The sequence below is a fragment of the Oncorhynchus mykiss genome, chromosome 16, assembly GCF_013265735.2.
Source record: "Oncorhynchus mykiss isolate Arlee chromosome 16, USDA_OmykA_1.1, whole genome shotgun sequence".
Classification (NCBI taxonomy): domain Eukaryota; kingdom Metazoa; phylum Chordata; class Actinopteri; order Salmoniformes; family Salmonidae; genus Oncorhynchus; species Oncorhynchus mykiss.
This window is the reverse complement of record NC_048580.1, coordinates 40,458,178-40,482,514: the sequence shown is the minus strand read 5'-3', so window position 1 is coordinate 40,482,514 and position 24,337 is coordinate 40,458,178. Positions and strand designations below refer to the sequence as shown.

At 42.8% G+C, this 24,337-nt stretch overlaps 2 protein-coding genes across 2 annotated transcripts in view; one reads left to right on the top strand and one right to left on the bottom strand.

Moving 5' to 3' along the window:
• Positions 1-2,403, bottom strand: part of sp5l (Sp5 transcription factor-like) — a 45,338-nt gene extending 42,935 nt beyond the window's left edge. The window contains exon 1 of the mRNA XM_036946878.1: positions 2,271-2,403. The gene's annotated coding sequence lies outside the window, so the exon portion shown is untranslated. The remainder of the gene's footprint in view (positions 1-2,270) is intronic.
• slc26a10 (solute carrier family 26 member 10) lies at positions 1,702-22,685 on the top strand. The gene is made up of 18 exons (XM_021565860.2): positions 1,702-2,550; positions 3,361-3,471; positions 10,038-10,195; positions 10,475-10,639; positions 11,005-11,157; positions 11,281-11,363; positions 11,501-11,648; positions 11,887-12,000; positions 12,160-12,237; positions 12,390-12,485; positions 12,622-12,728; positions 18,382-18,451; positions 19,426-19,605; positions 19,707-19,761; positions 20,996-21,084; positions 21,208-21,262; positions 21,615-21,721; positions 21,879-22,685. Exons 1-18 carry the CDS (start codon positions 2,187-2,189, stop codon positions 21,915-21,917), a joined length of 2,172 nt encoding a protein of 723 aa, XP_021421535.1. The 5' UTR covers positions 1,702-2,186; the 3' UTR covers positions 21,918-22,685.
• The last annotated feature ends 1,652 nt before the right edge of the window (positions 22,686-24,337 follow it).

Sequence of the window (24,337 nt, the reverse complement as noted above, 5' to 3'; positions counted from 1 at the left end):
TCTACAAGTCTATGTCTTTGGAAAGCAGTCTAGCTTTGGGGGTTAACCAGACCATGCTTCATATCCTCTTCCATTCAACACATTGTTCCTTTTCACTGCTGATTAATATCTTGTTTAAACAGCCACAAGACAACACCACGCCGTCAGTGTGTTCAGAAATTCTCTAGAGCTGATCAACACAATGGACACATTCCTCACACACACACACAAATTATAGTAATGCAGGATTTTCAGAAGAAAAACATCCCTCCATGGGCACCACTTTGCTGTTTATTTTGTTAATTTAAAGTGGAGACACAATTTGGAATGTATCCAGTCTACACTCTTTATGCATCGTATTGTAAGACCCCCATGTCTGGCCCCAAACCCTCCTTGGCTCCAAAGCTTCACTCAGCTTATTGAGCAATTTGCTTTCACCCATGAAATAACAATGTGGTAAAAACAAAAAGGGATTTCATAACATGATCTTTTGCTCACTTTATGTAACATCAATGTTAATAACATCATTGCAAGAAAATATGGACATTTATGGGGGCCACCAAATTTGACCTTTTAGAGATTCTCTCAAATAGCTCTTTGAAATTAGTTAGGGTGAGGGTGCCCAGAAATCTCATTAGCATAGGCCGTTAGTCTCAGGTCAAACTTCTCTATTTTTTTTAAGTATATGTGAGGTCACGTCACTGAACATTTGTCCAGGTTCAAGCCCAAACGTTTCGCCACTAGCATCATTACTGTGTGTTGGCCTGGTCTGTGTGCACGTACGACAGTGAAAAGACGTGGCCTGTGCCTGGTGCCCTGGATGTGTGTGCCTCTGCACGGACTTGGAGCCCAGCACCACTTTCCACTTTGGCAGGGTGGAGCTCATTCATTCATCGGGCACAACACTGGGTTTTAACCAAAAATAAATCCTCCCTCCGTTTTACATTGTATCATTGTTTCTTTTTCACTAGGTTCTTATTGAACAACCGCTTATTAGATTGCAATCTTCCACTCCCTCATTGAATACACTAGCCTATAATGCAGTGGGATTTGGTGGTGTTAGCCAAGCTTAGTGACCTACACCACGTTCACTCACTCTGCTGCTCAACAGACACGTTCACTCTCCTGACTCAATGGACAGGGGAAACTGCCACCCATTTCTGATGACGGAGGATATTTTGAATACGACTGCTTCAATCTGGACGTGCTAGAAAAACGCATCCATGAATTATCTGCGTCACAACTTCGAACAACTTTTTTTTACCCACAACTGCTAAAAACTTTTTTTTAATTACCGAATTGCAATAGCAAAGCTCGCTACACTACTTCCAAACTGGAGATAATAATAATAATTTTGGTAAATGTCTGAAAAGTGTCAAATCTGACAAAGAAAGATATATGTTTGACTCCTCTCTTATCTCTCTCTGAAAATCAGAGGAGAACTTCATCGCACACAAAAACGCTCACTCGTCATTCGAGTCAAGGTGTGTTTTGATCAATGGACCGCAAGCAGCTCAACGTGTCTGATTACATTTCACAGAACAGGGTTCTCTTGTCTCTCTTTTCCGTTCCAGCCTAATTATGTATGGGCAGTGACAAACACAGGGTTTCCCCAGGCCTATTCCCTATGGACTATGGTGATTTAGACACCCCCAGAGACAAGGGCTATTATACAGAAATCAACCCTTCTCGGAAATGGCCACCACTTATAATTGCTAATAGATATGGTTAGAGGTTACACTATACCTCCACTTTAGCAACAATACCACTTTGATCTCAGTGGAGTTTTACACAGAGCTGTACATTGTATGACTTTTAAGGGGAAGCCAGGCTCTTTGAATAGTTAAGTATACTGTGGGTGTGTGTCTTGTGAAGTCAATCTATGGGGGTGGTTTGTGTAATAGCAGGAAAGGAGGAATAGAGTATGGGTCACATTTTTTTTTCTTTTTCTGAAGCATAAAGCTGGTAGCAGTAGGACCCTGCAGATTGTTATGGACCAGACATCCATCAACACAAACGTTGGACACAAGCACACCTTTATGGGGTCTCTGCCAGGGACAAGGATGTAGGCTAAGAAAGAAACCCCAAAGAAAGTTCAACACAATAACAAAAAGTTTCGGCATTGAGCCATGTCATTGGCTGCCTAACACTAGACAGGACAATTCGATGGTTTCTGGTGTCAAACTAGAGACAGATTCCTACTATATATGACAAGCAGTAGCGACCGCATATTTTCTGCCTCATCTTCTCAGATTTCTACTAGTTTCAACAAAGGCAACGTAAACACTCACCTGGAGGACAAGATGAGCGCTTCAGTGGCTGTGTACCGAAATATTTACACCGAGGACCGGTTCAGACAGTCGTACGGTACCGAGGACAAGCCCCGTGGAGGTGGTCAACGTTTTCGGGAGAAGATCGCGGAACGGTGCAGGTGTTCCCGTGCAGCATGCCTTCACCTGTTGAGGGAACGAGTTCCCATTTTTAACTGGCTGCCGAAGTACAGGCTGAAAAAATGGATGTTAGGTGATACAATAGCGGGACTAACAGTCGGTATACTTCACATTCCACAAGGTGAGTACATTTTTAAGTTAATATTGTGAGCAAAGGTTTACTGTAGTAAATTGATGTCGATGTACCATCTTTACAAACTATTTTGTTACAACTTTTCCCCAATTCTGTGATGACGTTTAATTTCCCACGTGTCACTGTTTTGGCAGTAATTAGTAATCAATCGCGTGTTTGATTGATTTTAAAAAGATTTAGTCAAATTGCTAATGTAAACAAAATAAACACCTTCAAATATGGACTTTTTGTTAACTCCAGATAATTGGTCAATGCTATCCGGTTCCTTGGGGACGTCCCTACACTATAAACCCCAACCTTAACCCATACTCTTACCCTAACCCTAAACCTAATCCTTACATTAACCATTTCAAATGTCACCTTCAATGGAGTATGGACCTCCTACGGATCCCGGATAGCACAGAGCCCAGATTATTTATACATTTGAACGTATATTTTTACAATATGCCATTCACACACACACACAATGTACAAAACAATCTTGTTACAAAATGTAAAACTTGTTTTAAAATGTATTATCATCTGAGCTTGACAGGAAAAATGGAACCTCAAAAATGTAATCTCAATGGATGTTACACCCCCATGGTTTATTCAGATAAAGGAGTCAAGAAAATACCAGCGTTGAAAGTAGTTATACAGTAATAGCAGGTGTTATTTCATAGCATTTATTGCCAACATTATTTACCACGAGATCAAAGCCTTTTTATCTAAAGATGACACCAATTACTCATGTAGCCATGGGTGTATGTGATGGCAACTGATAGTTGCCTAATATCTTGTTTCTCTTCCTGAAAACAGGTATGGCCTTTGCCTTACTGACGTCAGTGGCGCCCATCTATGGCCTCTACACCTCCTTCTTCCCTGTGGTTCTCTACATGCTGTTTGGCACAGGACGGCATGTATCCACTGGTATACACACGCTGATATTATACATTTAGGACTGGAGCCTGACAAATGGATATGGATAGGACGCACAATGTGCCTGAGATAAATCCTCTGCCATGGGTATCTGTGTGACAGCTACTGGGTTTGAACCAGGGTCTCCACCGCCCCATAAGACTGTGTTAGTCCCCTGAGCTAAAGTCAAAGTTAATCATCATAGTTTTTTTAGTTTTAGTTAGAGTTATTCACACACAAAAGACAAGTGAAAGACGAAGTACAGATAAAAACAGGGTATATAGGTGTGCAGGTAAGGTTGCAAGAGGGCTTAAAAGATCCCCCCCCCCCCCCCCCCCCCACACACACACACACACACAAAAAGAGCAGTATAAACAGTGCCTAGTGAAAGCCTATACAACCCTTGAACAGTCTTCACATTTTGCTGCCATAAAATGAATCTAAACATGACTAAAATTGTGTCAGCTTCATGTTAAGGGTATGCTTGCCACCGTCAGGTACTGGGGAGTTTGTCAGGAGAAAAATAAATATGAAAGGAGTAAAGCCCATGTAGAGAATTAGAGGAAATCCAGATATCAGTCTTTTGAAAACCTTGGGATAGAGTTTTATTTTTCAGTGGGACAATTACACACATTTTAATGCCAAAGACACACTAGAATGGCTTTCCAAGAAGTGTGGAGTGTTCCTGAGTGGTCCAGTCTTAGTCCTTAGTCCAGAGACAAGGTTTGAATATTGCTGTCCATCAATGAATCACAACCACATTTACTGTGCTTGAGAAATTTTGACAAAAACAATAGATAAATGTTTCCCTAAGAGTTGTGCAAAGTTAGTAGAATCTTATTCAAAATGATTACCTGCTGTAATGGCTGCCGGAGGTGCTCCCACCATCAAACCAAATTGTATTGGTCACATACAAGTGTTTAGCAGATGTTAAGCTTGTGCTTCTAGTTCCGACAGTGCAGCAATATCTGACAAGTAATATCTAACAATTTCACAACAAATACCTAATACACACAAATCTAAGTAACGAAATGGAATTAAGAATATATAAATATATGGATGAGCAATGTCAGAGTGGCATAGACTAAGATACAGTAGATAGTATATAATACTGTATATATACATATGAGATAAGTAATGAAAGATATGTAAACATCATTAAAGTGACTAGTGTTCTATTTATTAAGAGTGGCCAATGATTTCAAATCTGTGTATGTAGGCATGAATTAACTCTGGGGAGTGAATAATTACGCAATCAAGACAGCTTAGTTGTTTTTGAAATTCAATGTGGAGTAGATTGTGAATATCGGTTGCTAAAAATATATAATTTATTCCCTTTATACTAGGGACTGTATTCAGAGTATTCGGAAGGTATTCAGACCCCTTGACTTTTTCCACATTTTTTTACGTTACAGCCATATCCTAGAATTGGTTAAATCTGTTTTTTTTTTCATCATCAATCTACATACAATACCCCATTATGAAAAAGCATTTACAGAAGTATTGAGACCCTTTACTCAGTACTTTGTTGAAGCACATTTGACAGCGATTACACCTTTAAGTCTTCTTGGGTGTGAGGCTACAAGCTTGGCACACCTAGATTTGAGGAGTTTCTCCCATTCTTATCTACAGATCCTCTCTAGCTCTGTCAGGTTGGATCGGGAGCGTTGCTGCACAGCTATTTTCAGGTCTCTCCAGAGATGTTTGATCGGGTTAAAATCCGGGCTCTGGCTGGGCCACTCAAGGACATTCAGAGACTTGTCTTGAAGCCACTCCTGCTTTGTCTTGCTTGGCTGTATGCTTAGGGTTGTTGTCCTGTTGGAAGGTGAACCTTCTCCTCAGTCTGAGGTCCTGAGTGCTCTGGAGCAGTTTTTGATCAAGGATCTTTCTGTACATTGCTCCGTTCATCTTTCCCTCGATCCCTCGACTAGTCTCCCATTTCCTGCGCTGAAAAACATCCCCACAGCATGATGTTGCCACCACTATGCTTCATCGTAGGGATGGAGTTTCCTCCAGACGTGACTCTTGGCATTGGTTTCATCAGACCAAAGAATCTTGTTTCTCATGGTCTCAGAGTCTTTAGGTGCCTTTCGGGAAACTCCAAGCGGGCTGTCAAGTTCCTTTTGTTACGAACCGGCTCGTAGCCGGTAACAAAGAGGGAGACAACACAGAGTTAAAGAAATAAGAAACATACATAAAGTGAACTATATCCAAGTAACAATGGTGTGTGTAGTCAGTAGCGTAAGTGAGTGGATGCGTGCATAGATGGTGATAATGATGGGTGTTGAGAGGTGCCAAAATAAACAACCACAAAGAAGCCCTAAAATGCCACAACCAAAACCAAGAGTGTGTCTCCTGGATATATGGGGGAAAGGTGTACAGTCGTGGCCAAAAGTTTTGAGAATGACACAAATATTAATTTTCACAAAGTCTGCTGCCTCAGTTTGTTTGATAGCAATTTGCATATACTCCAGAATGTTATGAAGAGTGATCAGATGAATTGCAATGAATTGCAAAGTCCCTCTTTGCCATGCAAATGAACTGAATCCCCCAAAAAACATTTCCACTGCATTTCAGCCCTGCCACAAAAGGACCAGCTGACATCATGTCAGTGATTCTCTCGTTAACACAGGTATGAGTATTGACGAGAACAAGGCTGGAGATCACTCTGTCTTGCTGATTGAGTTTAAATAACAGACTGAAAGCTTCAAAAGGAGGGTGGTGCTTGGAATCATTGTTCTTCCTCTGTCAACCATGGTTACCTGCAAGGAAACACGTGCCGTCATCATTGCTTTGCACAAAAAGGGCTTCATAGGCAAGGATATTACTGCCAGTAAGATTGCACCTAAATCAACCATTTATCGGATCATCAAGAACTTCAAGGAGAGCGGTTCAATTCTTGTGAAGAAGGCTTCAGGGAGCCCAAGAAAGTCCAGCAAGTGCCAGGACCATCTCCTAAAGTTGATTCAGCTGCGGGATCGGTGCACCACCAGTACAGAGCTTGCTCAGGAATGGCAGCAGGCAGGTGTGAGTGCATCTGCACGCGCAGTGAGGCGAAGACTTTTGGAGGATGGCCTGGTGTCAAGAAGGGCAGCAAAGAAGCCACTTCTCTCCAGGAAAAACATCAGGGACAGACTGATATTCTGCAAAAGGTACAGGGATTGGACTGCTGAGGACGGGGGTAAAGTCATTTTCTCTGATGAATCCCCTTTCCGATTGTTTGGGGCTTCTGGAAAAAAGCTTGTCCGGAGAAGACAAGGTGAGCGCTACCATCAGTCCTGTGTCATGCCAACAGTAAAGCATCCTGAGACCATTCATGTGTGGGGTTGCTTCTCAGCCAAGGAAGTGGGCTCACTCACAATTTTGCCTAAGAACACAGCCTTGAATAAAGAATGGTACCAACACATCCTCCGAGAGCAACTTCTCCCAACCACCCAGGAACAGTTTGGTGACGAACAATGCCTTTTCCAGCATGATGGAGCACCTTGCCATAAGGCAAAAGTGATAACTAAGTCGCTCAGGAAACAGAATATTGATCTTTTGGGTCCATGGCCAGGAAACTCCCCAACACTTAATCCCATTGAAAACTTGTGGTCAATCCTCAAGAGGCGGGTGGACAAGCAAAAACCCACAAATTCTGACAAACTCCAAGCATTGATTATGCAAGAATGGGCTGCCATCAGTCAGGATGTGGCCCAGAAGTTAATTGACAGCATGCCAGGACGGATTGCAGAGGTCTTGAAAAAGAAGGGTCAACACTGCAAATATTGACTCTTTGCATCAACTTCATGTAATTGTCAATAAAAGCCTTTGGCACTTATGAAATGTTTGTAATTATACTACAGTATTCCAAAGTAACATTGGCCAAAAATATCTAAAGACACTGAAGCAGCAAACTTTGTGGAATTTAATATTTGTGCCATTCTCAAAACTTTTGGCCACGACTGTATTAATCCCCGGGACACACCTGAGCCCATGTGTGTCCCATTTCGCAGACGACCCTCCCAGTTCCGTCCACCAACATCCTATTAAGGAAAACAAGAGCAAAGAGAAAAAATTAGGCAGACAGAGTGGGAGGTTCGTCACACTCCTATCCATAAAACCAGGGACCACCAAGGATCCGGGAACACCACAGCAACCAAGCATACATAAACGCAAACAAAATACTGTCCTAGTAAACGCTACCCCACTGCCCCAGCAAACTACATCCGACCCGACATACACCTCGAAGTGTTGTAGCACCCATATGAGTGCTAGCGCTTCTTTTTCCACCACGGAGTAGTTCAACTGATAATGGTTCAACTTCTTGGAAAATCAACTAACAGGCCTCTCAACATCAGACACATCTGCTTGCAGCAGGGCTGCACCTACCTCCATGTGACTCGCATCCACCTGCACGTGACTCACATCCACACGCAAGGAGCAGCCAGCACCGAAGTTGAGGTTGACAGAGAGGGGACCAGACATAAACCGTCTTAGCTTTCAGCAAATCTGTCAGGGGAGCGACCAAGGTAGAGAAGTTCCTACACAAACGATAGTAATAACCAATCATTCCCAAGAAACGCATCAGTTCCTTTTTAGTGGTTGGCGGTAGAAAAGCATCAATAGCTACCACTTAAGCTCGGAAAGGATGCACCTTGCCCTGCCCAACCACCTTACCAAAGTACGTAATGGTCGCCTGAGCAAACTCACCCTTAGCTAATTTGATAGGGAGGTGACCCGCAGCCAGGCAGTCAAACAAAACTTGATTACGGGCCAGATGCTCCTCCCAAGTATCTGCATAAACCACTACATCGTCCAGATAAACAGTACACCCAACAAGACCGGAGACAACCCTGTTCATAAGGCGCTGAAAAGTGGCAGGTGCGTAAGGCTGAAACTCATAACCAAATACGAGTACAGACCTGAAGGTGTAACAAAGGCAGAGATTTCATGTGCCCTACACGTCAGTGACACCTGCCAATAGCCCTTTAATAGGTCAAACTTGCTCACAAACTTCGCTGCTCCGACCTGATTAACACAGTCCTCTATCCGAGGAAGAGGAAATTAATCTGGCTTAGTGACACTGTTTACCTTACGGTAGTCCATACAAAATATGTTTGTCCCATCCAGTTTACTGACAAAGATACATTTAGAAGCCCAGCTGGAGAAAGAAGGCTCTGCAATATCACTCTCCAGCATGTACCTGATCTCGGCATCCAGACAACGCCGTTTCTCTGAATAAACTCTATAGAACCGCTGACGGATGGGGCCAGCATCCCTAGTGCCAATATCGTGTTCCATCAAGTTTGTACGTGTTTGCGTATCAGAAAACAAAACTGTAAAACTCAGAGTCAGACCAACTGACTCGTCTCGCCTATGAGCAGCTACATGAGCGAGAAGGCTATCCGAAACATCCAGTGAATTTTTCTATCTACCCTGTAGTACTCAATCGTCGGGACCAGGGACATCCTCCTCACCATGCGCGGACATAGCATGACAAAGGAGAAGAACCCAGCGGTGTAACTGTACTGGCCAAAAGAACAGGTTTTACCGTCCTCTGTGGACTCCCACTCCTCGGCGCCAGAGGAACGGAGGAACGTGCATAATAGGGTGCAGATGTACATGGCACAGTTGGTGCTTTTTCCTCCGTTCAGGAGTGGCAACTAGATCGTTTTTCTCAGTGCACTGGCGCACAACCATATATGAACCTTGAAACTTTACTGAGGAGTGTCTTCCGTCTGGTGCTGATGGGAGAACCTTCTGGAAGCTTCTCACATCTCCACAGGGGAACTCTGGAGCGCTGTCAGAGGGACCATCGGCCCTCCTTGACCAAGGCCCTTCTCCCCCGATTGCTCAGTTTGGCCGGGCATCCAGGTGTAGGAAGAGTCTTGGCGGTTTCAAATTTCTTCCATTAAAGAATGATGGAGGTCACTGTGTTCTTGGGGACCTTCAATGCTGCAGAAATGTTTTGGTACCCTTCTCCAGATCTGTGCCTCCACACAATCCTGTCTCAGTGCTCTAAGGACAATTCCTTTGACCTCATGGCTTGGTTTTTGCTCTGACACACACAGTCAACTGTGGGACTTTATAGACAGGGGTGTGCCTTTCCAAATCATGTCTGATCAATTGAATTTACCACAGGTGGACTCCAATCAAGTTGTAGAAAAATCTCAAGGATGATCAATGGAAACAGGATGCACCTGAGCTCAATTTCAGGTCTCATAGCAAAGGGTCTGAATACTTATGTAAATAAGGTATTTCTGTTTTTTTATTTGTAATAAATGTGCTAACATTTCAAAAAACCTGCTTTGCTTTGTCATTGTGGGGTATTGTGTGCAGATTGATGAGGAAAACATTTTTTAAATCCATTTCAGAATAAGGCTGCAACGTAACAAAATGTGGAAAACTGAAGGGGTCTGATTACATTCCAAATGCATTGTATATGAACAGAGCCTAGTTCACCAAAACACTTCCGTTGCATCTGTGCTCACACTGATGCTGAGTTGCTTCATTGCTGTGTTGTTGAGCCGCCACGTGGCTGTTTTGGTAGTGGTACTGAGCGGTTGAATCACAGACTAGCTGTGTCTGTTTCCCAGGTACCTTTGCAGTGGTGAGCCTGATGACAGGCTCAGTGGTGGAACAGCTGGTGCCCACCCCTCTACAGCTCAACTCCTCCAGTCCAGAGGCTGCAGACTTTGAGGCCCAGAGGATTGGGGTTGCCTCCGCTGTAGCCCTACTCTCAGGGATCATGATGGTGAGTGATACATAGAGTTCTCTCTGGTTGAATCTCAAAAGTATTTATTTCCCTCGATTCCCTGCATCCTCTCCTCATCTCCGTCTCAAAACTTCAGAGGGAAGCGAGGAGAGCATTGGAGGCCAAGATCAGAAGAGCTGCTCTCCTCACCTCCCTATGATGTTTTAAGCAGGAAGCAAGGTAAAGGACAAGTTTAAGATGGCATGGCCCTGTAGATGGAATGGTATTTCTATAGTGTTTAGATGTTGTAGTCCTGACTAAATGTTGTTTGTTTCACAGCTCTGTATGTTTGGGCTACAGCTGGGTTTCCTCTCTACATACCTGTCAGAGCCCATCGTCAAGGCATTCACCAGCGCTGCAGCCTTCCACGTCACCATCTCACAGCTGCAAAGCATGCTGGGACTGCGGCTCCCCCGCCACACCGGCCCCTTCTCACTCTTCAAGGTCAGCAGTTGGAGAAGTGACAATGATCAGGATGATACAGTGTTCAGTTTACAGTGGTTTAGAGCTCCAGTATGTTGCGGAATTCTAATAAAAACGGTTTACTATCATAACCCAGGTTCTCTGAAGGAGAGAAGAAGTCTCAAATAAAATAACTGAGGGAGCTCTCAAAACCTCACTAGGTTAAATTTAACCTTGTAAGAGACACTTGACAATCATAAACACCGGGTTGTGGGAAGAGACAATTGAAAGAGTTGCTCCTCTCTTCACTATAATCCGCCCCACACCAACATGGCCCGATGAAACCCATCATTGTGAGATGGTGACGTGTGTGTGTTAACTCCTTCCCCCCTGTCTGTGTCCTCCAGACCCTTGCGTCTGTCATAGAGAACCTTCCCCAAACCAACATGGCTGAGCTACTGACCTCCCTGGTGTGTCTGGCCATCCTGGTACCGGTCAAAGAAGTCAACATGAGATTCCGACAGTACCTACGCACACCCATCCCCGTAGAGATCCTCACGGTCAGTCACGAAGAGAACAGCTATTATAATACTGGTCATGTTCAATGTAGCTCTGTGTAGCTGTAACGTTTGTGACGTGCTTATTGGTGTGTTATATCTCAATTTGATGCCTCTCTTTCTCAGGTGATAATAGCTACAGGAGTGGCCTATGCTTCCTCTCTGGACTCAAACTATGACGTTCAGATAGTGGGACACATTCCTGCAGGGTAAGGTATCCACTAACTGAGCATCTCCATCTAGTGACATCATCATCATCATCATAATTTACCTTATTTTAAAAGAGAAATGAACCATTATAAACAGAGAGTGAGTGTCAAGTTTTGACAGTGTTTTGACTGTGTAGCTTCCCTAGTCCACGGATGCCTGCCTTGCACAAGTTGCCTGAGGTCGCTGGAGACACGGTCGCCATTACGTTCGTGGGTTATGCTGTGTCCGTCTCACTGGCAATGATCTACGCAGACAAGCACGGCTACTCCATCCAACCCAACCAGGTAGGCTACAGTGGTCCTCGACTAATATGATTCAGTAGTGCTGGAAAATCAATACTCACTCAAATCTGGTCTCCGTGTACATTACACATTTAATGTGACTTCTGTGTGTGTAATCTGTGAGCTGTGACAAGAAAGTCCATCTTTAAGGACAAGCGTTGTCATCACCATTACCATCATCATCATCATCGTCGTTGTCATCATCAACATCATTGTCATCATGTTTGCCTTGTTTCTCCAGGAGCTCCTGGCCCATGGTATCTCCAACACAGTGTCGTCTCTCTTCACCTGTTTCCCCAGCTCAGCCACTCTGGCCACCACCAACATCCTGGAGAGTTCTGGGGGATTCACACAGGTACACACTACTTTACATCAAGCCTACTTTCCAGGCTTTGTCTTTACTTGAATCTGTATGGATGACTTTCTCGATGCCCTATTTGTCTGCCTCGCCATGTGCTTCTGGCATGATGATACATTCATTCCTTTAATGTTCTCTGTCTCTCTGTCCGTTCAGCTCTCTGGCTTGTTCACCAGTCTGGTGGTTCTGATAGTTCTACTGCTGATTGGACCTCTCTTCTACTTCCTGCCCAAGGTGAGTCAGTGTGTGTCTACTAAAAGGTGGAGGCATACAGACTTTAGCTAGTTTGTGCAAACAAAAGGGCATAAAACGAAATTAAGTGCACTCGTCGTCCGAGTCATTTACTCGTAATGTCCTGATCCACCCTGCGTTACCTCTCTCCCTAGGCAGTGCTGGCCTGTATCAATGTCACCAGCCTCAGGCAGATGTTTCTACAGTTCCAGGACCTGCCAGACCTCTGGCGAGTCAGCAAGATTGACTTCGTAAGTCTCTCAGTGTTACCATTGATTTGTATAAATATACCACTTTTGGGAAAGTGGTTTAGTGATCAACCCCTGTGAACCAATGTGGCCTGCATATCTGTGACCTTATATGGACTGTACTGTATGTGTTTTGCAGGTAGTGTGGCTGGTGACTTGGCTGTCTGTTGTGGTCCTGAATGTCGATATGGGTCTGGCTATTGGAGTGGTCTTCTCGATGATGACAGTCATCTGTCGCACACAGAGGTACGCTATGCCTTCGCCCCTCTCAACACTGACAACACAGACACAGTGTATCAATGTTTCCGTAAGAGCTACAGCCGTTGGAACTGTACAGGTTACTATTGCTAAATGTAACCAATGTCTAGCCAAGCGTAACCGCCTGTGTACTTCTACAGTATATGCGTACAATTTGTTATTACATCTGTACTAATTCAATTTCTGCATTCATCAGCAACAATAATCATTAGCGAAACTATAACTATGCCTTCTAATAATGTGATGCAATTCTCTAGAGACCGCTGTGTGCCGGAATTTAAGTCTCTAGAGTAGAGCACTGTGGATTACTGTCTCTCATAGGGACAAATTAATATCCATCATAAACCTGTGATATGAACTTGATACACTCACCAAAGGTAGAATTGATACAGTGGCTCAGTTGGTAGTGCATGGTATTTGCAAGACCAAGGTTGTGGGTTCGATTCCCTTGGGGGACAAGTATGAAAATCTATCTATGCTCTGGATAAGAGTGTCTGCTAAATAAATGTAATGTAAACATAACCAGAGTTAACTTTTGAGATTTGAACATTATATTGTTGGTCGACTAACACTATACACTGACTATACGAAACAGTATGGTAGTAGTTGCCAGGTACACTGGCTTGTGTCAAGAACTACAACACTGCTAGGTTTTTCATGCTCAACAGTTTCCGGTGTGTATCAAGAATGCTCCACTTCCCAAGGGACATCCAGCCAACTTGACACAACTGTGAGAAGCTTTGGAGTCAACGTGGGCCAGCATCCCTGTGGAATGCTTTGGACACCTTGTAGAGTCTATGCCCCGACAAATTGAGGCTGTTCTGTGGGCAAAAGGGTGGGGTACAACTAAAGCTGTTGCTGTGACCGTAATAACGCCACACCGGCGGTCACAAGTCATGAAGGCAGTCAAATTCCACGTGACCGTTTAGTCACAGTAATCTGGCTTCTCCAAGCTCTAATGCTGCTGATGGTCATTAGTAGCCTACCAAACTTGCTAACTGCCTGGTACTTAGCACTCTATTGTCCCTCTAATCACTCTGGCATCAATTCAAATGTTTTCGAAAATCCAATCAAACACTTCATGAAAGCCCATGAGCTCATGTTGCGCAACATTTCTATAGGCTATGTAAGTGCGTGAGCAAACAGTGTGATGTCCTCTATTAAAATGAGGAGGATAAGCTTTCTATAGGTGTAAGCTATACCATTGCCCCTTTTTCGATACAGGTGCATGATAATGATCCATTCTAAATCCCCCAAAACATTCACACATACAGTGGGGCAAAAAAGTATTTAGTCAGCCACCAATTGTGCAAGTTCTACCACTTAAAAAGATGAGAGAGGCCTGTAATTTTCATTATAGGTACACTTCAACTATGACAGACAAAATGAGAAAAAAAATCCTGAAAATCACATTGTAGAATTTTTTATGAATTTATTTGCAAATCACGGTGGAAATTAAGTATTTGGTTAATAACAAAAGTTTATCTCAATACTTTGTTATATACCCTTTGTTGGCAATGACAGAGGTCAAACGTTTTCTGTAAGTCTTCACAAGGTTTTCACACACTGTTGCTGGTATTTTGGCCCATTCCTCCATGCAGATCTCCTCTAGAGCAGTGATGTTTTGGGGCTGTTGCTGGGCAACACGGACTTTCAACTCCCTCCAAAGATTTTCTAAATGCTTCTTACGAAGCCACTCCTTCGTTGCCCGGGCGGTGTGTTTGGGATCATTGTCATGCTGAAAGACCCAGCCACGTTTAATCTTCAATGCCCTTGCTGATGGAAGGAGGTTTTCACTCAAAATCTCACGATACATGGCCCCATTCATTCTTTCCTTTACACAGATCAGTCGTCCTGGTCCCTTTGCAGAAAAACAGCCCCAAAGCATGATGTTTCCACCCCCATGCTTCACAGTAGGTATGGTGTTCTTTGGATGCAACTCAGCATTCTTTGTCCTCCAAACACAACGAGTTGAGTTTTTACCAAAAAGTTATATTTTGGTTTCATCTGACCATATGACATTCTCCCAATCTTCTTCTGGATCATCCAAATGCTCTCTAGCAAACTTCAGACGGGCCTGGACATGTACTGGCTTCAGCAGGGGGACACGTCTGGCACTGCAGGATTTGAGTCCCCGGCGGCGTAGTGTGTTACTGATTGTAGCATTTGTTACTTTGGTCCCAGCTCTCTGCAGGTCATTCACTAGGTCCCCCCGTGTGGTTCTGGGATTTTTGCTCACCGTTCTTGTGATCATTTTGACCCCACGGGGTGAGACCTTGCGTGGAGCCCCAGATCGAGGGAGATTATCAGTGGTCTTGTATGTCTTCCATTTCCTAATAATTGCTCCCACAGTTGATTTCTTCAAACCAAGCTGCTTACCTATTGCAGATTCAGTCTTCCCAGCCTGGTGCAGGTCTACAATTTTGTTTCTGGTGTCCTTTGACAGCTCTTTTGTCTTGGCCATAGTGGAGTTTGGAGTGTGACTGTTTGAGGTTGTGGACATGTGTCTTTTATACTGATAACAAGTTCAAACAGGTGCCATTAATACAGGTAACGAGTGGAGGACAGAGGAGCCTCTTAAAGAAGAAGATACAGGTCTGTGAGAGCCAGAAATCTTGCTTGTTTGTAGGTGACCAAATACTTATTTTCCACCATAATTTGCAAATAAATAAATTACAACTCCTACAATGTGATTTTCTGGATTTTTTTTCTCATTTTGTCTGTCATAGTTGAAGTGTACCTATGATGAAAATGACAGGCCTCTCTCATCTTTTTAAGTGAGAGAACTTGCACAATTGGTGGCTGACTAAATACTTTACCCACTGTATATTATTTAGTATATGTAAAGACAATATTAAATCAAGAATAGTCTGATGGGTGACAATATTAGCCTATCACTTGTGAATTATATAATATTACTTGCCTATGATGCCCAGCATGAGAAACAATGCCTTTTTTTCAACTTTTCAAATCAAATCTAATCAAATTTTTATTTGTCACATACACATGGTTAGCAGATGTTAATGCGAGTGTAGCGAAATGCTTGTGCTTCTAGTTCCGACAATGCAGTAATAACCAACAAGTAATCTAACTAACAATTCCAAAACTACTGTCTTATACACAGTGTAAGGGGATAAAGAATATGTGCATAAGGATATATGAATGAGTGATGGTACAGAGCAGCATAGGCAGGATACAGTAGATGGTATCGAGTACAGTATATACATGAGGTGAGTATGTAAACAAAGTGGCATAGTTAAAGTGGCTAGTGATACATGTATTACATAAATAAGGATGCAGTCGATGATATAGAGTACAGTATATACGTATGCATATGAGATGAATAATGTAGGGTAAGTAACATTATATAAGGTAGCATTGTTTAAAGTGGCTAGTGATATATTTACATCATTTCCCATCAATTCCCATTATTAAAGTGGCTGGAGTTGAGTCAGTGACAGTGTCAGTGTGTTGGCAGCAGCCACTCAATGTTAGTGGTGGCTGTTTAACAGTCTGATGGCCTTGAGATAGAAGCTGTTTTTCAGTCTCTCTGTCCCAGCTTTGATGCACCTGTACTGACCTCGCCTTCTGGCAGTGGCTCGGGTGGTTGATGTCCTTGATGATCTTTATGGCCTTCCTGTAACATCGGGTGGTGTAGGTGTCCTGGAGGGCAGGTAGTTTGCCCCCGGTGATGCGTTGTGCAGACCTCACTACCCTCTGGAGAGCCTTACGGTTGTGGGCGGAGCAGTTGCCGTACCAGGCGGTGATACAGCCCGCCAGGATGCTCTCGATTGTGCATCTGTAGACGTTTGTGAGTGCTTTTGGTGACAAACCAAATTTCTTCAGCCTCCTGAGGCTGCTGCGCTGCTGCTGCACCTTCTTCACAATGCTGTCTGTGTGAGTGGACCAATTCAGTTTGTCTGTGATGTGTATGCTGAGGAACTTAAAACTTGCTACCCTCTCCACTACTGTTCCATCGATGTGGATAGGGGGGTGTTCCCTCTGCTGTTTCCTGAAGTCCACAATCATCTCCTTAGTTTTGTTGACGTTGAGTGTGAGGTTATTTTCCTGACACCACACTCCGAGGGCCCTCACCTCCTCCCTGTAGGCCGTCTCGTCGTTGTTGGTAATCAAGCCTACCACTGTTGTGTCGTCCGCAAACTTGATGATTGAGTTGGAGGCGTGCGTGGCCACGCAGTCATAATAATAATAATAATAATCATAATCGCACACCTCATGTAGCCTAGCCCATAAGCCTATATGTTTTAATAAGGTTTATATCACAAATAAAGTGGCCAGATAACTTCTTAAAATTAAGCACATGAATCTGCTTTACAAGGGGTATAGAGCCTAACTGGCATACATAAGCAGCGTGTCAGTTTCAAGTTTGGAAAATATCATTTTCACCATAAAAATGCACCTTTATAATAAAAGCATTACATGCATAATTGCATTTTTGATAATGGTTTTCCGCTAATGAAACATGTGCACTTATAGCCTACTGCCGTGTGCGCATTGCTGCGTTTATAATGTGAAGAAATAGCCCAATAGTTTATCAACATTTTAAACTAAAAGTTCTGATCTGATATGCACCTCGGAATTGGAAAAGGAGGAGTGCAGTTGCGTCCCCGATATGTCTGTCTTCACTTGTAGCCTGTGAGAAGAGCCACATGAGCCATGTGAGTGAGAGGTGCTTCGGAGCAGGCAGCACTCAGGGAGAAGGACACAACGGACAATTGGCCGTAAAAGGCATGGATTTTTTAGGGAAAATTACAGCCACAAAAAGGAGATGCCGTCGTGAAAATCTAGGCATTATCAAGTGCTTGTCGAGTGACTGATATAGTGTGTACAGCCTGCGCAAAAAAAACTCTGCCTTTTAAGCAACTTTTTTCAAATCATCATTAGAGTCGCATCATGCAGAATAGCCGCATGTGCGCATGTCCCTCATATCGTTTGGAGAAAATATATTTTCTATTGTATTCAACTTGTTCAATTGTATTCGTCCTACTATAAAATAATGCCACCGAATTATATGCAAATTTTGCCTAGTGTAGGACACAGCCATTTGTCATGGCCAGAGCAGGGCCTAACATATTGGCTTGTTTATTGTTTACTCCATGTGTAACTCTGTGTTGTTGTCTGTGTCACACTGCTTTGCTTTATCTTGGCCAGGTCGCAGTTGCAAATGAGAACTTGTTCTCAACTAGCCTACCTGGTTAAATAAAAAGTAAAAAAAGAAAATAAGGACAACTCACGAGTATGCTACTCTGTTCTTCTGAAATAGACTACATTTTCTTCATATCATGCTTCTATAGACCTGTCTAAAATAAATAATGGATTTATTGTGAAGGTGTAGGCTATATTGCATGGATTTATTAGACTTTTTAAAATGTAGATGTTCCAAAGATCAGCATCAGTGGCTTGTAGTCTGTGTTGAAGCCAGGAGATTCTAAATGTGTTTATGTTAATTAACGGTCAATTACCGTGAGACCGACAGTTATTTCCTTGACAATCACCAGCTGACGAAATTTTTCTGACCTCCACAGCCCTAGGTGCAAGTAAATATTAGGAAGTTGTACCTAACGTTTGGTATACTCAGTGTATGCATACACTCCCATAATAATAACACTGTTTTCCTCAGGGCTGGGTGTTCCGTGCTGGGCAGAGCGAGCAACACAGAGATCTACAGACCTTTAGAGAACCACAACAAGGTGAGAGGAATTCTCCTGTTCACACCGTAGAGATATTTTTCTGTCTGTAAAGATATCATATTAATCACAATACAAATACTTCCAGTGATTCTTGATGTAGATGTGAAGTAAAAACTGCTAATGTGATGCAATCGTGAGAAACCCTCATTAGTATCATAGTTTCAGACAGTGATCAATGTAGAGCGCTGCACGGGCATGAATTTTAAAACCGAGCCCTACCAATGCCCGTGATGTTCAGGTCCTAACCTACCGAGGTCCGATTGCTTCTGCCCGAAACCCGAAATCAGGAATAACTTCCTCCATTAATAAATCCATGTACTGCTCCTCTCTGTCACTCGCGCGCAGCTCGCTCTACGTGCCCTCTGCTCATGGCGGCTCTGAGTCAATGAAGAGACACTAGAGAGCAGTTAGCTGTTAGCTACTTTTCGTCCCTTTAAACTCAGACAAAACTCAAGGAGCATTATTATTTTCTGTGACATAATCTCTCCTGTCGTATATTTGACGAGGTTGAAGCACTTCTGACACTTTCTTAGGGTGTCAGTCAGGTATGACTCTACTGCGCAGCAGAGCACGCGCAAATGGCTCAGCTTCAAAATGTTAGCAATCAACTTTAGTGATCCTCGAGCCCTGCCTGTACCCTAGTTATGGATATGGATTTAAAAAAATAGCCCTAACCCAATTTATAATGTCAGGGCCCGTCGAGCACATGTCGGGTAGCAGAGCTTTATATCAACGTCTGTAGGTGTGTCACCATGTCCCTTTGAAAACACACTTTATAACTTACTTTAGTTATTGCAAACCGCACTGAATTACAGCGTCTTCTAAATGACTCAACTGTTTAAAAAAAGAGGAGGGTGGGAAGCAAGAAAATCAAATTCTGTCTGCACTCTTTAAAAAAGAAAATACACCTCACAACAAGTGATGTTTGGGATGAGTGCTCTGTTAACCTGCCTCTCTCTGTCCCCTCTCCTTAGTGCTATGAAGTTCCAGGTGTAAAGATCCTGACATACAACGGGCCTATCTACTACGGCAACCGCAGCTTCTTCAGAGAGGACATGAGTCGTCTGCTGGGCCTCACCCCAGAGAGGATCCGCAGTAGAGAGAAGGCCAGGAAGGCCCTGGAGAAGAGGGAAAGAGAGGCTGTCAGCACTGTGGTAAGACTGCACATTATATCTGGGCTAGATCACATCTTGTACATTAGAAAATATCAAAACATATGTTCTATAACTTACTGGCAATGTCTTTTTTTTTTCAGGAGAGAGGTGTCGCAAACACATCATTTTCATCTGAGAATGAGTTCTTTAAATCTGGTGAGTGATAATACATAAAAGTACTGTATATAGTTTTGCAGTAATGTAATCTGGGTACAGGACTACTTACGGTGCATTCGGAAAGTATTCAGGTGCCTTTTTGGAACACTTCAAGCGGGCTGTCATGTGACTTTTACTGAGGAGTGGCTTCCTCTTGCCACTCTACCATAAACACCTGATTTGTAGAGCGCTGCAAAGATGATTGTCTTTCTGGAAGGTTTTCCCATCTCCACAGAGTGACCATCGGGTTCATGGTCACCTCCCTGTCCAAGGCCCTTCTCCCCCGATTGCTCAGTTTGGCCTGCGGCAAAATTTACCACAGGTGGACTCCAATCAAGTTGTAGAAACCTCTCAAGTGTGATCAGTGGAAACACTAGGCACCTGAGCTGAATTTCAATTCACATAGCAAAGGGTCTGAATACTTATGTAAGTAAGGTATATTTGTTTTTTATTTTTAATACATTTGCAAAAAAAAATGAAAACCCTGTTTTTGCTTCGTCATTATGGGGTATTGTGTATAGATTTTAGTATAAGGCTGTAACGTATCAAATTGTGGAAAAGGTCAAGGGGTCTGAATACTTTCCAAATGCACTGTAAGTAAGGGCCCAGTTTTTCTTGTGTATTGTATCATATTGAACAATAGCCGATGAAACAAACAAAGTGTTCAAAAAATCTGATCAGCGTGATCTAGACAGGACCTTCTAATCAGCCTGTTTCAATGGCCGGGAGTTTCAGCTTTCATTGGTTAATAGACCAATAACAAATAGAGTTCCAAAACTCTCAACCAATAACAGTTTTAAGTTTCTCCCCTCCCCACTCAGACTGCTCCCAAGGTATTTTTGTCAATTTGTATGGAAAACTATTACAGTAAGGTATTTAATTGTTACCCAGTAATAATTTGATATTGATATAAAAATGGCTGCATTGGGCCTTTAACTCTCTAGCAGTAATACACTGAACTAGTGGTTAGAGTATTGGGCCAGTAACCGAAAGGTTGCTGGATCAAATCCCCGAGATGACAAGGTAAGCATCTGTTGTTCTACCCCTGAGCAAGGCAGTTAACCCACTGTTCCCCGGGCGCCAAATACACGGATGTCGATGAAGGCAGCCCCCCCACACCTCTCTGATTTAGAGGGGTTGGAATCAAATGCGTAAGACACATTTCAGTTGAATGCATTCAGTTGTACAACTGACTAGGTATCCCCCTTTCCCTTCCCTAATGTTGTCTCTGCAGAAACAGCTGAAAGTGAAGTCCAGGCAGTACTAATAGATTGCAGCAGTGTGATTTTTGTCGATGTTGCTGGAGCCAGACTCTTCATACAGGTGAGAAAAATAAACTATATAGTATTTTGTTGTGCAGTACCTTCTGCTAGACGAACATACTGTTCTACAGTATGTTATCTTTCCTTCTAGTATCGGTGGAATTAACGATGCCTCTTTTTCCAGATGTGTATTGACTGCCAGAAAGTTGGGGTTTGCATATATTTGGCCAATTGCAATGGTAAGTTCAACAAATGAATCTATAACGATCATTTCAATAGCAATAAGTTAAATCATCCAAACGTATGTCTAGCAGGAGTCTGACGTGTGATGTAATGTTGAACGGGGAATGTTCAGACCCTAGATCTACAGCACTGACTGAAGTTCTAACATGTAAAACCTTACCCTACGAGGTCTTGACTACTGCTGGTTTTCTGTTCTACCTGATCATTTAATGAACCCAATTAGTGTCCAAGGTCTAAATCAGTCCCTGGTTAGAAGGGAATCATTTTTTTAAAAAGCAGTCGGCTTCGAGGTCCAGATTTGAATTTGAGGGATCTAGAACATTGATAGAAGGTACTCTTCCCCGACAGAGAGTGTTCTGAGGATCCTAACCTCCAGTGGACTGATGAACTACATGAACCCACAACACATCTTTGTTACGGTCCACGATGCTGTGATGTACATTCAACAACAGAAGGTACAAAACACAAGCAGTGACACGACGTTGAAGGCTTGATGAAGAATGCGTTTATAGTAGTGCTGTAATAGAGTAATTATACAGGAACACAGTTTCAATATCTACGGCAATATAGTAACCAAAACCTGTGAACGTGCTTGGTTTTTGTTCATGGCAGGAGCAAACTCCAGAAAACACGACTACCGTTTGGGTGTGAGATGGTTGGTCGGCCATTTTACACGTCAAGATGAACTGATATGCAGTAACATGCACGACACAGACCAGGGGGGAAAACATCTCTCCCTCTACAAGGGCTGTACATAAAGGTTTGTTCCTGGTCTAAGACAGGTGCAGTGCTGTGTTAAATGTGTATACTAGTATGCCATGATTGGGCTTCAAGAAGGGAGCAGTGTATTGTAGCATTTCAGTATGAAATGAAGGGTCAATCCCAGTATTTTAAATAAGTATTTTGAAGGTCCAATACTGAAGAGACTTGCACAAGTGACCACAACGGTGGCAGAGCACGTATGCCGCGTAAAGTACTCCTGCTACTCACTGGAATCCAGGAGAAGAGACCAATGAGAGATGTTTATCTCCTACAATAACCCTAGTAAACACAAATATATACATTATTTGATTATTATCTGTTAAAACATTGCTTATTATATCTGAATGCTGGAGAAATAGTGGCCAACCATTACTGGTATTTGTTTTGTAGTTCTGTCATACAAAAGTGAATATTATTCCGATGGATAAAATGCACTGAATGCTTTCTTAAAAGGGAGACATGTATATTCACGTGAAATAATGCCTTATGTGTTGTAAATGTATATTTCTGTGACCTGTACATTGTGTTTATAATGAAATGCACTGCAGAAAATGAGTGAAATGACGTACAGATACCTGTATTGTCTGCAACTGTAATGTCCTCCTGCAGTTTTTGTAATACTTTTATTGAGTTCTTTTACAATAAACATGCTCAAAATGTACAGCTTACCTGGTCACTTTTACATTTGTGGGATTTAGCAATGCTGATTTATGGTGCATTCTCCCTAGACAAGTTCAATTCCTGAAATACATATTCTAAGTACAAACTACCAGATTTTGACAAAATCTATATATATTTTTTTTATCTAATACTGTACGCACAAACAGACTAGTTTACATTTCTAATTATTTCCCTGAAGACCCAATTTAACCCAGAGAGACTGAAGGTGGAATGTTAGGCATGCCTGTCTGATTGACAGATTGGGAAGAAGACAAAAGAGTCTTTGGTTTTGTTCAGTGGGTCAGTGTGTCAGACAGTGAAGAAATGGGGAATACTGTTAGCCCCTCTGAAATGTACAGCAGTACAAAGGACAGTCACCAACAAGGAAATCAGTCAATCAAAATAAATAAATTAGGACCTAATCTATGGATTTCAAATGACTGGGCAGGGGTGCAGCCATACAGTAGGTGGGTCTTGGAGGGCATAGGCCCACCCACTTGGCTGCCAGGCCCATCCACTGGGGAGCCAAGGCCCAGTCAATCAGAATGGGTTTTTCTCCACAAGAAGGCGTTACTACAGACAGAAATACTCCTCAGCAGGTGTGGTAACTGAATGGTTTTATGAGCATGAAAACGATGTAAACCGTATGCCGTGGCCGTCTCAGTCACCAGATCTCATCCCAATTGAACACTTATGGGAGATTCTGGAGCGGCGGCTGAGACAGTGTTTTCTACCACCATCAACAAAACACCAAGTGATGGAATTTCTTGTGGAAGAGTGGTGTCGCTTGCATCCCTCCAATAGAGTTCCAGACACTTGTAGAATCAACGCCATTGCAATTTTACATTCAATTTTACAAAAGCAACCTGAAATCCATATAAAATATATTCTATATTAGAAAAACCAATAACAATTTGATGGCTATTTAACTACAAGTAGAATAGTCCTGGCTTTTTGTTGTTGTTGAATCATAATTATCAAAATAAATCAGTGGTAAAGTGTTAATACAGTACATATTTTGAAATCATTTATATTTTTCACACAATGACATACTGTAGCTGATATGCGATTAGGCCTGAGTAGAACTGCGTAGCATACATACTGCCCTATGCTGTCATAGGCCTTTCTAGGGCCTTCCAGCGTTGAGCCGAGCCCTTCTTAGAGCTTCATCATGATCACATTACCTTGACCTGATAAAACTGTATGTGGTACGAGTTCAAAAACAGGGCCAAAAAAAATCCTAACTAACTAATTATTTGCTTCCTTGATGTTGGATGCCCATGGATGGAAGTTATTCATTTTTATCCCGTGCATATTTCAAAGAACCCTCTAGACAGTTGCACCCTTCGGGTTTTCTCCCTTTAAAGCTCAAGGAGTGTTTTACTAATTGGCAGGCAGGAAGGAAGTAGCCCACTTCAATTAAAGCGTCCATGGTGGTACACAACACAAGACTCACTCTGGCCAAGTGTTTACAAAGGCTGCTATACCTCTAGCAGACCTCAATTCCCTTCCGCTCATGCCAACACTAACTGAAACATCAAACTAATCTAAAGGTTTTGGACACACGCCACGAGCACATGTATGCACACACATGCATGCACACACGCACACACACATACATTGTACAGGTGTTTGACCATCTACAAATA